The sequence below is a fragment of the Pinus tabuliformis genome, chromosome 9 (genome assembly GCF_031772625.1).
Source record: "Pinus tabuliformis cultivar Carrire ecotype Pingquan chromosome 9, CPIR1, whole genome shotgun sequence".
NCBI lineage: Eukaryota > Viridiplantae > Streptophyta > Pinopsida > Pinales > Pinaceae > Pinus > Pinus tabuliformis.
This window is the reverse complement of record NC_142307.1, coordinates 1,246,518,534-1,246,536,819: the sequence shown is the minus strand read 5'-3', so window position 1 is coordinate 1,246,536,819 and position 18,286 is coordinate 1,246,518,534. Positions and strand designations below refer to the sequence as shown.

The window sequence follows — 18,286 nt, the reverse complement described above, 5'->3', positions numbered from 1 at the left end:
CAAATGATCTCTCAAAGAATCAATAATTATTTTCTTGGCTTCGATCTCACCTTTCTTATACTTGGCCTTGGCAATAGCGGGAGCATTTTTTGGAGGCTCAGGTACCTTTCCTTCTACATATTCCAAGAAATCATTTTCATCCAAGGTTACTTCCAACCTGATCTTCCAAGCAACAAAATTTGATGAGTCATTCAGGTTCTCTACATCCTTGAAGTATGAGGTAGACATCTTGACCAAATAGATTCCTTCAAAGGTGATTTTTTTGTCCCTTGCAATGTTGCAGGAAACGCCCCCCCCTCCGGATCTAATGCCCGAAGCGCGTCCCGTACGGATTCGTACAGGAAGCGTCCCCGGAAGCGCGACTCCAAAATTCGGAAGCGTGGTTCCGCCTGTTTTGGACGCTTCCTGGAAATTCCGGAAGCGTCCCTCCGAAGCGCACTTTGTATGGCGCTTCGGATGGTGAATCGTACGGTTCCATACACGCTTCCAGAAAAAGCGCCGCGCTATTCAGAAAATCGATTTCTTTTTATTTATTTTAATTTTAGGTGAGTTTGCATATTGGAGGTGGATCCACCTTGGGTTAGGGTGAAGAATGAAGGCAAAAAAAATATAAAAATATATATATATATAGCAGATGCTCCCTCATGGTAATGTTAAATTCTTAAAGTAAAAGTGACATTCTCCTTTATTTTTCATTTTCATCCTTTCACTTAAATTTTTAACATTACCATGAAATGACTCAGGATGTTTGAGAGTGGTTCCAGCCTCATTGGACTTCATATGGAGAAATAGAATTTCATATCCTATTCAAAATTCAGCAGACTTAACAGTTTTCAGGAATTCAAGATCAATGGGATTGTGGCATTTCATTAGATTATATCAAGTATGAAGGTATGCGATTAGCATTTAGTCAAGAGCACCAAGCCCTATATGTACCCTAGTGTTGGTGGTGTTAATCGTTGAACTCCTTTGTCACGCCCTTAGCAAAAAATTACCTTTCAATCAAGTCAAAATCATTGATCAAGCATGTTAAGCTTTTTCTACCATATTTTAAGTCTTGAATTAGGTAGTTTGTTCAAAATTGGGCAATGTTGACTAATATCCCTAGACAATCGAGGTAGAGGCAAAGGCTAGACAAGAGGAGAAGAATCTAGATTCTAAATGGTTGATGCTCAAATAATTAATCATTAATGTACAATGGATGCTATATCTATCTTGATTTATGCAAAAATATGCATGTTTTCATGTCTTCTACAACTAATTTGGTATTTCGGATGTTTGTTTTGAGTATAAATGCAAAAAATATATAAATATATATATAGCAGACGCTTTGCTTCCTAGATTTTTGGAAAATGATGCTTCCGCGTCCCCGCTTCGTGCAACATTGGTCTCTTGTCTCTTTAGGCTTGTCTTCACCTCAGCTTTTAATACCGTGTTAATTTTCCAGTGTTGCTTAGCACAATCACTTACAACAATTCTTCTTCAATTAGCAATCACTTTTCCAATAAATTCAATCTTTCAATGACAGTAAACAATTTTAGATAGAACAGTGATTCAAATGCAATAGAAGACAGCCAAGAACATGAAATAAGAGAGACACAAGATTTGGTCAAAGACCAGGGAAAAACCCCACAAGAGGGAAAACCCTTTCCAAATTCTTCTTCTATTATATTGTCATCAAATGTTCAATGAAGGATACTATATTCCAATTCATAAACAATGCATCAAAGGTCAACAGCTTTAACTATCCAACTCAACTAACCACTATCCAATGAGAGATGAGCCCAAAGTCAAATTTGATCCAAAGTCAACGTTTGTAATTTATGATCAAAGTCAACAATAGTCATCAACAGTCAAGTTGCCCTAATCAGTCAACAGTCAACGGTCAACAACCCTCCAAATCAGCTTGATCAACAATCAAAGAACTTGACCTTCCAAACTCAGTGAAACCCAGTCAAAACATCCTTCAAGAACTCATTCAAAAGAGAGATAAAATTTACGGTCAAACTTCAAAAAATTTGCAGCAACTTCAGTAAAAGTCTACAGTCAACAGAGGTCAAATAGCCCTGAAATGTTTGGTCCAAAGCTCAGTCAAATCGACCTCCAAGAATAGGCCAAAAACCAATTCAAGCGAAGTCTTTTCTTCTCTTGGTCAACGTTGGTCAAACAGTCCTTAAACAGAACGTCAATGCACAAGAGCACAAAAGCTTCCTCCCCTTCGCACATGTGAAGAATAGCCCTGTAATTTTAGAAGTAATCAAACCAATCAAGAGAGGAGATATGCTTGTAACAGTGCTCCAAAGTGATGTGACATAATGTGTATTTCCTTCCCTTTGCACGTGTGAAGAAAAGCCTCTCAATTTTAGAAGTAGTTGAACCAATCAAGAGAGGAGAGATGCTTGTAACAGTGCTCCAAAGTAATGTGACATAAGGTGTATTTATATGCATTCCAAGAGATCCAATTTGACCTTCAAGCCTACCTAAACTTTTGTGCACTTGTGGGTTTCACCTTATAAATAATATTTTTTCTTGACCAAATTAAATTCTTCCAAGGGCTAGTAGGGATCTTTCTTGATGAGCAAGGTTGTCCAAAGGAGGGAATTTATCCCTAAGCTACGAAATTAACAAGCCATAATGTAAATCTCCTCATGGAGGCCCTAAACAATAAGCTTGGGACATTCAGAGAAGATGAGGGTTCAAATGTAGAAGACAAATCACAAGGGGGATCAAGAGATCGAGATGAAAATCACCGAAGAAAGAACCCTAAAAAAATCAACCCAGTTCAAGTGTCGTAAATCAATGATAGCCCCTATTTAAAATGGAGGCAAAGGTCGATATCAAGTCGTAGCACAGTAAGATCGACGCTCTAAAACTTAATCACTAGTTGCAGCAACTGGACATGTATTTCAGTGTCCATCGAATTGAGGAAGAATAAAAGATTCCATTTGCGCGATTGAAATTAGAGGGCTATTCCCTTACTTGGTGGGAGAGCCACACGGAGACCCTGAGGTTGGAGGGAAAGCCTTCAGTGACTAAGTGGGAGGACTTCAAAGCCATCATTAAGTCATAGTTTTAGCCTATTGGGTATGTAGAGGACTAATGGATCATGTTGGAAACACTGAGAGGGGGGGTAAATCAATATTTCTTACAAATTAGCACTTAATTAGTCATTTTCAGAGCATTGGTTAATATTCAACAATATGACAATTATTCAGTAAAGTAGTGAACAACAATACAAAAAGATAAAGACATTAGGCACAAGATTTTAGGTGGAAAACCCCCTTCGGGTCAAAAACCACCGAATGTTTTTCTAATAAATTCTTTAATCTTCAGCCCCAAAAGAAAAGAAAGCTACAACTTCCTAGAACTCTAGAAAAGCATTCTCCAGCGCCCACTGGAAGGATGCCCCAACGCCCTGGCTTTATCGGTAGTCTGCTGAAAGGATGCCCCAACGCTCTGGCTTTATCGGTAGTCAGCTGAAAGGATGCCCCAACACCATAGTGAGCCACAACTCGCCCTAGCACCACCCTTAAGTGTTTATAGCAATGTTGCATTAATCGTTATCGGGATTAAATCGGCGCGGGGAAAAAATCGGAAAAAAATCGAAATTATCAGAAAAAATCGGGAAAAAATCGTTTGGTACAAAAATATTCTTTTTTTTTTCATTTTTTTCAATTTTTTTAATATCTAAACCATCTACAACATAAAATAAATACATTGACACATAAATATGATAAAAAAAAAAAAAAAAAAAACTAATATATAAGATGTTTAATATCATTTCTAGTGCTAAAATCACACATAACATTGAATCATGTCCTGAATAGTAAGTCCTAACTCCTAAGTCCCAACTCAGCCTCAAAATATCAACAAAAAATATGATAATGTATCTCATCAGGTCATAATGTCATATACAATAAATGAAAGTCTAATCCTATTGATTTCCTCTGCCCCTCTTGCGAGAAAATGCCACAGCTTTCCCTTTCCCTCTAGATGTAGATGTTGGTGCCTATGTTAGTGGAGATGGCAGTGGAGTCTGATGTGCTCTAGAAGCTGAAGAACTAGAAGTAGGAGCTATAGGATGTAGACCACGTTCTCTACTGGTGGCAGGGGTAGCCCGAGCAGGTGGTGTCACCTGGAAACATTACAATCTCCCAATCCTGAAATCCTGAAAAACTAATAAGTCTGCTGGATTTTAAATGAAATCTAAAATTCTACTTTCTCCATATGAAATCAAATGAGGCTGGAAGCACTCTCAAACATCCTGAGTCATTTCATGGTAATGTTAAAAATTTAAGTAAAAGGATGAAAATGAAGATTAATAATTTAACATTACCATGAATAGCATATCCATACTAGGGCCTATACTTGATCATTAAGCTGCCCCACTCAAAAATTAGTTATTTCTTTCAAAAAAAATTGCATGAAAAAACCCAAAAAAATGTTATAAAACTATGCTGTTGCGACCCCTGGCGATTTTTTCGTTTTTATCGCGATTTTTTCATAAAATCGCGATTTTTTCAATAAAAATCGGCCAAAAAAAAAATCCGGCGATTTTTTCGTTTAATTATCGCGATTTTCACAACACTAGTTTATACTATATAGGCCCCCGACCTGAAGGTGACTTCATTCACCTGCCTAGCACCACCCTACAGCCTTGTAAAGAAAAATAAAAATAAAATGTGGACTCTCGTATCAGGGACAATGATCCACCTTACAATGATATTTCATTGATTTTCTTGACTGACTAATAACACTCGGACCTAACCCTTGTCCCTACAAACCAAGAACCCTTGTCCCAACTACAAACCAAAGCCCTTTTCCCAAAAAAATAATTCCTTCGTCAACTCTAGGCAATGACACAAACTCTATACAAAATTTACAATATTTTATACAATAGCTTGTTCGATGACCTGTATCTTCTGCCTTTGTTGTTGATTTGAAGCTGGTGATGAAACTGATGTGTCAGATCTTCTGCAATACTGAGAGATGCCAAACTCTCCCACAATAATTTGCCCTCAATGATGAAATCTGTTTAATAGGCTCTGCCTTTGATAATATGTCCACCCTGTCCTTGATGATGAGGTTCTACTGAACTGAAGACAGTCTTGTAGGCCTCGCTGCTTTTAATCTACTGTAGATTAACTTTTTGTTGTCTATTGTGAACCTCTGCTCTTTGTCTTACTAGGCTGCCAATTTTTATGTAATAGAAACTTGCCAGGTTTCTTACTTGAGATAAATGAATTCTGCCATAAGAAACTGTTCTACAATTTCCTTGATCAAGGGTGAGTTACCAGGTTTAGCTGTCACTGCTTTGATGTCTTTGACCTTTTTGGCACTGTTCTGAATGTTTGCACCTGAAATGGAAAATACACCCAAGTGGATCCCAATTTCCAAAATAAAATGAAAGAAAATAACCCAGCACTAATTCATGACTTACCTTAACTCTTGTCATAAGCTTGAATTATGCTACAAAAGGATGTCTTGAAGTATTGTTTCTTATCACAGATACTAAGCTCTAAACAGACCTTAACGCTAGCCCTAGACAAGCCTTACCAGATCTATAATAAGCAGAAAACATGGCCTGACCAGACCTAAAATAAATCTGAAATGAACCCTGGTCAGACTTAAAAAGAAACAAGACTCAATGTGCTACAGAACTTAATTGTGGTTACCAATGACTAACCTGTGGAATTAGGCTTCCTTAATAGTCTTCCACCTGCAACGAGTTAGCACAAAACAAATCCAAATAAAAACCAAAACTTCTGCTACGGACCTATACAAAGACTGCACTGTGCAAGTATTGCCATGCCAAGATTCTGTTATCAATACATGGCCCTAACTCACTCTTCATGTAGCAACAAAACAAGGAAAAAACTTAGACTTGGATCTCCAAACAAGAGACTTCTGTTAAGTCCGAAACTCACTCTCCTTTGCTGAATTTTGAGGCATTTTATAGCACTAAACCACAGATCCAAATCTGAAATCAATGTTGTAATAGATCTTCACCTCAACCGAGTCATAAGTCTTGACCGCAGGACTGTAGATGAGTTTTGTGCTTGTTTAAGAGATTTGATGCACTCACTGACCTGTTGTATGCCTTAGGTATGGGTGCCCTAGAGGGTCGTTAACTGATTTCCTTCTATGCTGCCCATTGCAATAATATATTTGTGCAAAAACAGTCCTCAATATACCTAAAACTAAGCCCTTACTTGAGTAGTCCTATACCCAATCCTTCACTCTCCTGAAACAAGGATGATATGCTCAAACAATGCGAAAATATGCTAAGCAAAGACCTAAGATTTGCCTTGAGACATCGCTCCAAATACCTGTAGTGAACGAATCACAAAAATAATCTTAAAAGATAACTCTAAACCCTCTTTTGGATATCTGCGTTAATTCCTCAGGTTAGCCGAAAACTTCAGATATGCTTCCTCAAGATAATCGTTTAAGTATATAGCTTTCATAGATAAGGTGAGGCTCTTTTATAGGTTTAGAGGATGACAGTTGGAGGACATTTGGGAGGGACTTTCTTAATGAACGTTGGAGGAAACTTTAGGAGCTTTAATTATTTTGAAATATTTATTTTTTCTAACATGCTTTGCCTTAAGCTTTAAGAAAGGAAATCATTGGTGTCCTTAAATTTATGAAACCCTTAAGAACCCTATTTAATATTTGTGTCAAGGATTTTGCCTAGAAATATTTTCAAGTCCACTAGAATTTGAAGTCAATGATTGGCTCAGTGCATTTGATCCTAGCAAGGTTGTGAAGTCAATGATTGGCTCTGTGCATTTGATCCTACCAAGGTTGTGAAGTCAATGATTGGCTCAGTGCATTTGATCCTACCAAGGTTGTAAAGTCAATGATTGGCTCAGTGCATTTGATCCTACCAAGGTTGTGAAGTCAATGATTGGCTTGATGCATTTTTGAAGATAGTCAGTGATACACAATGACATTGCGGTGAGAATTGTTGTCATATATTGACAACTGTAGGTGAATAAACTTCCTATACACTACTTCTTACCTTGATGAGTACCTTCAATTCTCAAGAGGAGACATCATTGTCAAAATGAGCAGGTCAAACCCTTAAATTAATGATAAGGTGTCATGTCACTACCGTAAAGAATTGCGTGGGGTACCACATATCTTCGGAAAGATCTTTTCAAGGAGAAACCAACTAGAGTGATTTGGATGTGAGAAACCACGAATTTCCATACCAAATTTGCTAACAAAGATCAAGGTAGCTCCTAGTGCTGCTTGGTTGACATCAATGACCACCACCTATCAACAGATCCAGTGACACTACTTCAAGCAAAAGTCGGGGCAAAGCGTGCAAGAGTACACCACAAAGCTCAGAAAGATGGTCATAATGTTGGGTATCTCCCCAAGAACCGACATGTACTCCTCATGTATTTGGGGGGTCTACACCGCCACTTGCGTGAGCAAGTGATGTTCTTCAAGCCTAAATCAATGGACGAGACTTGTGTACGGGCACAGTACCTGGAGAACATAGGCCTAAATAGAGCACAATCAAGCAGATCGAAGCAGAAGGAGAAATAAGACGCTTCTAAGGAGGGGAAGAAGAAGCAAAAGGGAGGGAAAGATAAAAAGACAATAGCCACAACATATCAGTTGAAAGATCCGAGCAACCACTACAACCACTGCAACATTGACGTCCATACAAAGGATAAGTGTTGGAAGTTGCATCTAAAGCTAAACCCAAAGAACAAAAAGAAAGATAATAAGAAGAAGAATCTCATGGCCACTGATTCGAGCAACCAAGTTGAAAGCAGCTCGGACGTGGATGAGAAAATTGTCTCTACGTCAATGCAGAAGGAAGTGAATTTGAGTAGCCTTCAACAACAGGAAGAGAAAGTAATGACCAAACTCTTCCATATAAAGATACAAGTCAAGAAGACAAAGATCAATGCTTTGTTTGACTCAGGATCACACGTGAATCTCATTGCAACAAAGCTACTTAAGAAGTTGGGGTTGGAAGTTCGTTATCATCCAAACCCATATCCACTGGGAAGGGTAAATAAAGATGCAGAGTTGAAGGTAACAAAACAGTGAAAAATTAGATTTTCCATCAGTGCTAATTTTATTGATGAAGTAGAACTATATGTGGTTCCCCTTGATGTATGTGGAGTCGTGTTTGGGAGTCCCTAATGCAAAATGCAATATTCATGCGGAGAGCCAACCAGTGTCAGTCGGTCAAGGATGGGAAATTGTTCATCATCAATATGCACAAAGGCAAGTCAAATTTAGTAGGTAAGTGCCAACCAAGCCAAGGAATTGATCAGTTCCAACAAAAAGTATGTTTTATTGTTTTTAAGAAAAAATCAATCTATAGAAGAGTTAGTATGAGGCAAGGCATCCCTGGAGGGGTGTACTAAGAAACAAAAAAATCAACTAGAAGAGTTGTGCAGGCATACAAGGATGTGTTTCAAGAGCCTAAAGGGTTACCACCTAAGAGGGAAGCGGAGCATGAGATCTAGCTATTGTAGGACTCCCCATTGCCAAACAATGGGTTGTACAGGTAGCCTGTTATAGAAGCGAGTGAGGTGAAGAAACAGTTGCAACAACTGTTGGAACAAGGTGTCATACGACCGAATACATCACCATGTGGATCACCCATCATCATTGTACCAAAAAAAGATGGGACTTGGTAGATGTGTATAGATTACAGGGTGTTAAAAAGATCACGCTCAAGAACAGGTCCCTTTGCCGAGGATAGACAATCTGCAGGATCAGCTGCAGCAAGCAAAATACTTCATCAAGTTGGACTTAAAGTATGGATATCACAAGGTTTCAGTCAAAGAAGAGGATACTTGGAAGACAACCTTCAAAACCAAGCAGGGTATATATGAGTTGTTGGTCATGCCATTTGGCCTATGTAATGCACCAGCTACTATGCATTCTTTCATGTCATCAACAAGAAATCCATGTCAACGTTGCCACCGAACCACTGGTCAAATAAAGTTTGATGTTACAAGGCCACAGAAATTGATCAAATGAGGCCAAATAGAGTTGATCAGCCTTTTTCCAAAAGTCAATAATTCATGCCCTATGAGGGTTAAAACTCAAATCAAACCATGCACAAAACTTCACTCAATCATGCCCTAACTCTACCACTGTGCAGGTTGCAAATGAGCCTTCAAAAAGGGTTGTAGAGGCAGTGCACAAAACTCCTTTCAACAATCGAGAGACATGTGCCAAAATGTGTTTATAATCTTCACAAAGATTTCTCCAAATTGCTTCGTAACATTTGCCCCTCACAGTTGTTGGATCATGCCATTGAATCAAAGATTAAGTCCCAAAAAGGGACATGAAAATGCCTCGTGAATTGCTAGCTTGAGGAGAATCCGAACCACACAAAAATCCAACATGAAAAGCCCTTGTATGCCAGTGATCTCAAACCTCAAAAATCCCAGTGAAGCCCATAATTAAGACAAAAAAATTCCAAAATTTCACCTGAATTTCAACCTCTCCTCTAGTCCACAGACCATCACATAAATGATTCACATAAGATCAGCGAGTTGATTCATTTACCTTGTGGTGAATTCGTCCTCAATTTGTAGCGTTAAAGAGGGTCACTTAAGGAGCAAGTCGACCTTCAAAAGTTTCAATTTGAATTTTAATTTTGAATGAATTTCGGAGCCAAAATTCGTTGTCCTTTTAGGGCCAACTTAATCTCTCAATTTTTTATTTTACCCTTTAATAAATTTACCTTTGACTTGACTCATTTTATTTTTAATAAAAATAATTTGCTTGTGTAATATAAACTTGCTTAGAAGGGGCGGCAGGAGCAGGAGGGGTGTTATACTGCCCCAGGGAACAAGAAGAGTTTATATTCACATGGGGGGTAGGATTAGCCATAATAAATAGCAAAGCCAAATTTCTTGCTCTTTGGAAAGGTTTGGACATTGCTATAAACTTTGGCATTAGAAAATTATGCATTTTGGGGGATTCCACGCTTGTAGTCAAAATGATCTCAAAACTACAATCATCAATGGATCCAACATGTCCTCCTGTGGCGAAAAGAATAACTCTCTAACTAGGAAAACTAGAAGAAACCTCCATATATCATGTATTGAGGCACCTAAATGGTGAAGTCGATCGCATGGCGAATCAAGGAGCAAAACTAAGAGAAGGATCCCTTGAACTAAATGGTGATGACAAAGGAATTGTCCCAATTCCATAACCGAATGAATTCAATCATAGTGTTTCGAGCCCGCTTTGATGGGGCTAGCACTAGGCAGAGGATTTCGTCAATGGACAATAATTCTTCCTGTGCAGAACCGCTGGGGAGTAAGGCTCGGCATGCTCCCACTTGGAGATTTCTCCTGGATAAGTGGTACAACAAGGAGATTAGCCCCATCATCCAAGTGTGTCGAGGACAAGTTGATAGGCAGACGATCGACATTCACCTTCACACCGACAGCAGTTCAGATCCTGGCTTTAATGTCGCACAGCAGTATTCATCCCTCCCTTCGAGTCACAACAAATCAACAGCAAGGGAAATTAATTGTGTATTGGGAAAGACGAGTTAGCATCTGGCATGAAGTTCGACGATAAATTGGAGTTAATGGAGGTAGAAGAAGACACTCGAAAGAATTTAGGCTTCAAGTTTCAACGGGTTATTTAAGTTGATCTCGTCGAGATTTTGGGACACCGTTCTCTCACTCTCAGGGCGTATTTTTCATAATCGTTTGATATTGGAGTGTTTGGAGATGGCGTCGCCAAGAAATCAAGCCTTGAAATCTGAGGTGGAGCGTTCGAAAAAAAAGCAGTGGAATTTCTGTTCAAACTCCTCATGGGTTGTCTAGACCTCTTAACGTGACGTGTGGAGCTCTTGGAAGGTGATAAGGAGACTAACGCAACACTGGCACAAGCTCGCTTGGAAAGTCTGGAAGCGCGGGTGGATAGGAAAATAATCAAAATGGAGTCTAACTTGTTGACCAGCAGCACAAAGTTGATTAGTGGCAATCTATTCATTGATGTTCAAGAAGACCTGGCTGGCATTCCAAGTGACAGGCCCAAGGAACAGCTTGACATCCCCGGCGAAGGTGCAAAACACACAAGGACAAGAAGAGGAAAAGGGATCTTCAGCGAGGAAGTGGGTCCTTTCAATCCTGTTTAAATATGTTTTCTCATGTATTGAAGTTACATTTTGTTGTTGGGGTAATTTTGTAGGGTCTACGGAAAATACCAATGCAGAATAATAGTCCATAGGGCTCGTAGAAGCAAGAAATTTTTGCTCTGGTTATATTCTAATAAACAAACAGCAGAGTTTAAAGAAGCTAGTTTTGAACATTATGATGTAAATGGTTCTAGCCATGTAATCCAGGTTATATATATATATATACTTGCTTATAGCACCTCCTTTGGGGTTCTTTGACCAAAGAATGGGGTTTCATCTTCGAGAGGCCATATCTCCTCCACCAAGAGGAGTCATGAGATGTGCCACATATCATTAGAATTGGCACAACAAGGAAAATCGACTAATGATGGTCTCGCGATGAAAATCACGGTCCTTTAGATCCATTTTCCTCAACAAATGCAAGGCCTCTATGGCTTCCCTGCTTCTTGTCATTTGGAGCTTCCAATTAATGCAAACTAGACGAATATTAAGAGCATTCAAGGATCAACATTGGCATCAATGACAACACCATTCAACAAAGTTAGCCAACAAGGGTTGCCAATTGGAAGTGGGAAATTAGGCCATCAATTATCCCCTAAAGAAATTCAAAGTTTATAAAAAAAAATGTGAAATCCAAGGTTTGGAAGAGGGCTGGAAAAGGGGGGTTATCCAAGCCTCGTGGAAATCACCGGGAAATTCGATCATGTAAATTGAAATTCTTTTTGCACTCACATATTAAATCAACTTACCATCCCATTCATGAGGGTGGTTAACGTAAGCACAATGCAATTAAATCAGCGCCCCCATTCTCTGCTGACAATTCTATGTTTTCGTAGGAGCATAATTATGAACAAAGTCCATTTGCATAGTTGGAGAGGATGTGGGATTTTCTAGAAAAGGTAGTTGCTTTCCTTGCCTTCTGGGAGCCTCAAGGTTTGGACAGAAGGCAAGCCAAAGGGAGAGTTTCCCTTTTGATCCTAGGCAGCTCTTGTTGCATGATGCTAGTCCACTGTCACAGACTCGCTAGCAATTATATTGTCATGTATATAGTATTGGTTTGGTGATTTATTTCGAGTGGAAGTTATACCCATCTAGCAGAGGTAACCATGATCCTGGCTCATGCAAGGGAAGTATAGTCTATGTCAGTGACTGCCATACGTATGATTTTTATGTTTGTTGATGATATTTGTTGGTCTCTTAGTTATGCTCATAAGACAGGTCCGCTGATCAGTTTCGATCGAGGGCTCTACCTTCCTAACAAAGTTGACAGGGTGTCTAACTCATTCCGATAAAATTTAGGTTCAGAGATGGTGTTATGGGGATGGGACTAGGATGTTCCCAAGGCAGCCAACACCAATCCTCTTGCCCTTGGGCTTTATCGAAATAATAGTTTGTTCCAACCTTGTTCAATTGTAATTACTATAATCTCCTAGAGAAAAAGAGGCCCAACTCAGGAACCTTGTGCAAATTTCAACTACCTGTGAGCATTGTGTTCTATCTAGTTTTTAGTATGGAGGAAGATTACAATAGAGGTCCTAATGATATGGAGCAGCCAGTCATGGTAAAGCCCATTAGGACAATCAAGGGCTACAAATGTAGAGCCCTCATTGCCTCTTTGGTTTAGCAAGTTGAGGCTTTCCAATCAGACATCCTCTTGCTCAAGATGGTGCAAAAATCACCAAGGGTAGTCATCAATGACAAGTGGGAAGAAATTCGCATGTTGAAGTACTAGGCAGCCCGTCAAGAGGACGAGATGAATGCTCTTCATCAAGAAATTTAAGACTTAAAGAAGTAACTCAAGCAAAGTAAGGAGTCCCTAGCATATCTCCTAAAACATTAACAAAGCTGGACGATCAACAATGCAGGAAGCTAAAAATGAAAAAATAAAAGGGTTTAAAACTTTAACCAATGACGGAAACTCTATACAAAGTATGGCAGAATAGAACATAACGAAGATGGGGGATTAGCGTTCGTCTGAGACACTGGGGGGATCGAGAATGCAGTCGATCATTGTAGAGCCCGAACTACATAGACAGAGAGAAGGTGGCTGGTCTAACTGCGCGACTTGTAATGCATACTACACCAGCAGCTAAACTACCATTCAAGGCCGACATACTCATGTAGGGGAGCATCATGTTGAGACATTCTCGCCTCTGAGGTCTGGACTGGACGTGGAGGGAAGGAATTGTAGCTCGACAATGAACTCTGGAACTGCATAAATGACTCGATCTCAACGACGCGGTCGAGACCGCAATACCTGACTGGTATTCTATTTTCTATCTCAATGTTCACGGAATCAGTTGGGCATTTGACTTCACCCCAGGGCCAAGACGAGCCGGAAGAAAAAACGATTATTCCCGGAGCCCAAGTACACCCACAAAATGCCCAGGATCGGAATGTAGTGGTCTCTCTAATAAGCAGTGTCAAACATCTATGGTCGGAAAAACAGGAAAAAGAGGACAACGCCTTGCGTCTCGATAAAGACAGTCAAATCTCCCTCGGATCTCATAATTTGGTTTCTGCTGTAAATTTCCTTGAAATACCTGGCCGGGTAGTACTTCAAGAATCGATCTAAAATCAAATAACCAATATTACGAATTGCCTTCTATGACGATTCAAAAGCCATCGGTGCTATAGAATAGGTTCATGGTACTTCAGAAATGACGAAAAAAGAAAAACATAACAAAACTAAACTAAACTAAATATACGGTAAAATGCAGTGCAAGCTCAAAACAAACATTGCAGCTAACCTTAAACAGTGTATGCATGTCAATGTAGATTGATTGGTTTGGGTGTTAGCAGAAGGCCAATAAAAAGATGTGCAATCATAACTGATGGGCATGGTAGGTGAAATTTGTTGAATGCCAAAGGGGTTTTGAAGGTCAAGTATGGTGTTCACCTTGTCCATTGCCATTTACATTTCTAGTGATAGTGGAGGTGCTAGAAAGAGAGGCCGTTCCATTGAGTTTGGCATAAACCCGGTCGCCGGAGGGCCCTGTTATAGAGATGAAATCGCCTTCAATATCACCCGCCATTCTGCGAGGAATCCACTCATTCTCATTCTCCTTCTCCTTCTCTTTCTCTTTCTCAATTTGGTCCTTTTCCTTCTCTTTCTCAACTTGGTTTGGGGTCTGAAAATGGTCAGGCGGATACTGCAGCCATTCATCATCAACGAATGGCATTTCATCAGTTCTGTTCCGTTTCTCGGCAACTTGATCGTCATCCTCACCATCATCCTCCGGGTAGAGCCTTTTCCGACACCCCTTGTCCTCCTGCTGTTGCTGCTGAATTGAAGAACTAGATTTGGATTTCGCTGCAAGACGAATGGACCTATTGTTACATGCCCACATACGCACTCGCATGGATGGATATATAAATGTAGGTGCGCGTATACTCACAGGGACTTGGAGAAGGAGAGACAGGAAAAGGTCCAAAAAGGTCATCTTCATTATCATCTGAATTGTAATGTTGTTGTTGAGCCAGCCATTCCAGCTCATCTGCATCTGGCATCTCCATCTCCATCTCCATATCTGCTGAGAAGTGCCGAGAGCTGCTTTTCTTTCCTTTCTGTTCAGTGTGCGCTACTTATTGATACGAAACTGGCGGGAACAACATTCCAGCCCCCATTATATGGCTTCGAGCTCGACTTTGTAAACATTTAGCCAATCGTTATCGCTTTTAACAACTCGTTTAACATGTTTTGTAACATCGTCACAAAGTGCACCCTCCCATACTTTATCACACCTTTATAGTTAATTGCTTTCTAAGTTTTTCTCTTCGGTTTTCACGTTAATAAGGTTGTTGCTATTTTTATGTATGTTATGTTTAACAGGTTGATTAGTTAAATTATATAAAAATAAAAATAGATTTAAAAAATATATATATATATATATATATATATTTTATTATTATTATTATTATAAATATATATTTTTTAATTATATAAAATTAAAAATCAAAATCAAAATATATATAATTATAATTAAATTAGTTTAGATTCCAATTTATCAATCATTGAGAGGGATCAAATATTTTGAGATGTAAACTTTTTTTAAAGTGAAAAGAGATTTGATCTCTCTTGGCATTTGGTAAATCTAAAGTTAAGATGGATCTAGTTTGGTAATAGATGACTCAACTAAAACTAGTAACATTCATGAGTTTTTATTATATTGGTATGTTTTTGTAAATTTTAGTAGTCAAATAATTGTGTGGAGTGTTGAAAAATGTGTATCTAAGTTTCGCCTTCATAAAGATGAAATGTACTTTTGATTATTGTAAAGTGTAAAATGAAAGAAAATTATTATTATTATTATTATTATGCTCAAGGTCTTTTATTTTATAGGTCAAGCACCCATTGAGTGCTTCTAGGATTTGTCATAGGTCAATAAGTCAAAAGAGTCATTGTCATAAGTTGAAAACCCCATTGGGCACATTGTAACTTGTAAAGAAAAATAATTTTACCTTAAAAGGTGTCCAAATACCCTCTAAGACCAAGTCGGTCTGACTATTGGCAAGTCGACCTAAAAGGAAGAGCCACGCCCACCTTAAAGAGCCTATATATAGGAGGGAACTCGTCCTCCTTGAGACACATTCACTCATCTCTCATTCTAGCGAAGAAGAAGGAAGAAGAAGGCAACGAAGAAGGAAGAGGACGAAGAAGATCTTTGTTTGGGCTATTTCTCTCTCACACGTACTAAGGAGGACTAGGGTTTCTGCAACAGATCTAGGGTTTCTATCTACAAGTTTGATCTTGGAGAAAACAAGGCAAGTAAATCAAGTGAAGGTCACTAAGGGTCATCCTCAAGCTCTAGAAGTGAGGGAAAGGCAAGTGAGGGTCAAAGGAAGGCTTAAAAGGCGGATCGAAGCTCACACATGTGGTAGCAACAATTGTTGGGAGGCAAAAATTCAGATCCGCAGTGGAGGTCGAAGAGGTGCTACTGGAAGAGATTTGACTAGGTTTGACTGGACAAGGTTAGCACATCATCCGGAGAGGTTGGTCTTGGTCTTGGAGGGTATTAAAGTCAGTCTTAAGGTCTTGGAATTCATCAATTGAAGAATTTATAAGGAAGAGGAGATTTGCGGGTTTTCCTCTCAAGTGGAGAGGTTTTGACCCTGACTTGCAGCCTATATTTTGTGTTCTTGTTCTTCTTGTTTTTTATAGTTGTTTGATGATACACACATATAATAATAAGTAACAAAGCTAATAAGTAAAAAGACATCACAAGCAGTTATCAAGTAAAGAGAAATCACTGTAATCATTGCCCTATAAATTTCTCAACATGGTATTAGAGCTAAGGTTGGCTAAGGGCATTATGAAGATCTCTACTACATTGAGGAAGCTCTTTAAGAAGTGTTCAAAGGTAGCAAGCCATCTCAAGAAAGGCATCAAGGAAGCATGGAATCTTCTATTCACTACAAAGAAGGACGTAACCAAGATAAAGGATGAAGGACTCTTCTCAACACTCATTGGCACATTCCAAGACAAGAACATTTGTGTAATCAATAGTGGTGCATCTACACACATGATTGGTCATCACAAACAACTGAAGACATTATCAAAGGGAAAATATTGTTACTCAATGGAACTTGGAGATAATAAGAGCTATCATGTAAGAGGAATTGGATCAACCTCTATAGAGTTGGAAAATGGAAACAACATTAATCTCGACAACATCCTATTTGTTGCAGGTTTGCATAAGAATTTACTTTCTATTTCAAGTTTAGAAGATAAGGGTGATAGAGTAGCTTTCATTGATGGAAGAGTTGTAGCATGGAGTAAGAACTCAAGCATAGAGAATGCTAGAGTAATTGGTATTCGTGAAGGAAGACTCTACAAGTTGATATCTCCTCTCACACAAGCTTTAGTTCAAATTGAAATCAACCCATGTGAACTTTGACATCAAAGATTTGGCCATCTTCATTTCAAAATCCTTCCAACTCTAAGTTCTAGAGTAGAAGGAATCCTTGAATTGAAAGAAGATCACGAAGGAGTATGCAAAGGATGTGAATTTGGTAAGAATACCATGAGACCATTTGGAAGCAGTGCTTCACGGTCAAAAGAAATCTTGGATCTTATTCATTCTGATGTATGTGTTCCTATGACTCTTAAATAACTTGGAGGTCATCTATATTTTGTCACATTTATAGATGATCATTCAAAGAAAACTTGGGTTTACTTGATGAAATCCAAGGACGAAGTATTTACAAAATTTCAAGAATTCAAAGCTAAAGTTGAGAAACTTATAGAAAGGAAAATCAAGATACTAAGTTTCGATAATGTAGGAGAGTATACATCCAAGGAAATTATAACTTTCTGTAAGGAGTCTGGGATTAAGAGGGAGTTGATAGTCCCATACAGTTCTGAGAAAAATGGAGATGCAGAGTGAAAGAATCAATCCATTGAAGAAAATGTAAAAGCATTGTTACATGATCAAGATCTACCAAAATTTTTGTGGGGAGAAGCCACTAAGACAATTGTATATATTCAAAATCGAAGTCCCCATAGGTCACTAGATAACAGAACTCTGGAAGAAGGATTCACTGGGAAGAAACCAGTTGTAGATCATCTATGAATATTTGGTTGTCCTGTATATATTCATATACCGAAGGACAAAAGAAAGAAGTTGGATCCATCAGGCATGAGAGGAACATTTGTTGGCTACAACAACTCCTCTGAGGCCTATAAAATCTACATAAAAAAGGACACCGTATAGAAGTTAGTTGAGATGTCATATTTGATGAAAGTATTGCATTCAAGAAATCAAGTAACTTCCCATGGGCTCTAATGATGAAGAAATTCCAGTATTTGAAGAAGTAGTTGACATGGAAGAAGAAGAATCTCTTCATGAAGATGAAGGTCCGAGTGAACCTAGTCAACGTTTGGTCATCCCTGAATCAAGAAAGAGACCTACTTGGTTGAAGTCGACACCACTTGATGCAGAAGGTCATGGAGCAACTCAGGGCACATTCAGGGAAAAAAAGAAGCCCAAATGATATTATGGGTATGCAGCCTACATGAAAAAACTAATAGAAGCAAAGCCATCCACTTTCGAATAAGTTGTCAATCATCAAGAATGGAGGGATGACAAGAATGAAGAATGTCAATCGATAATGAAGAATGGAGTTTGGGAGATCATGCATAGG

At 38.8% G+C, this 18,286-nt stretch overlaps 1 protein-coding gene across 2 annotated transcripts in view; it reads right to left on the bottom strand.

Annotated features, from left to right (window-relative positions):
- Window positions 1–14,834, bottom strand: part of CTF18 (P-loop containing nucleoside triphosphate hydrolases superfamily protein) — a 245,805-nt gene extending 230,971 nt beyond the window's left edge. The window contains exons 1-2 of one of the 2 annotated variants that reach the window (XM_089439756.1): window positions 14,542–14,834; window positions 14,043–14,456 (exon numbers count right to left, since the gene is read on the bottom strand). In XM_089439756.1, coding sequence (XP_089295882.1) covers window positions 14,043–14,456; window positions 14,542–14,671 — 544 coding nt within the window. In that variant the 5' untranslated portion in view covers window positions 14,672–14,834. The remainder of the gene's footprint in view (window positions 1–14,042; window positions 14,457–14,541) is intronic. The other variant, XM_089439755.1, reaches the window with a different exon arrangement.
- Between the last annotated feature and the right edge of the window lie 3,452 nt (window positions 14,835–18,286).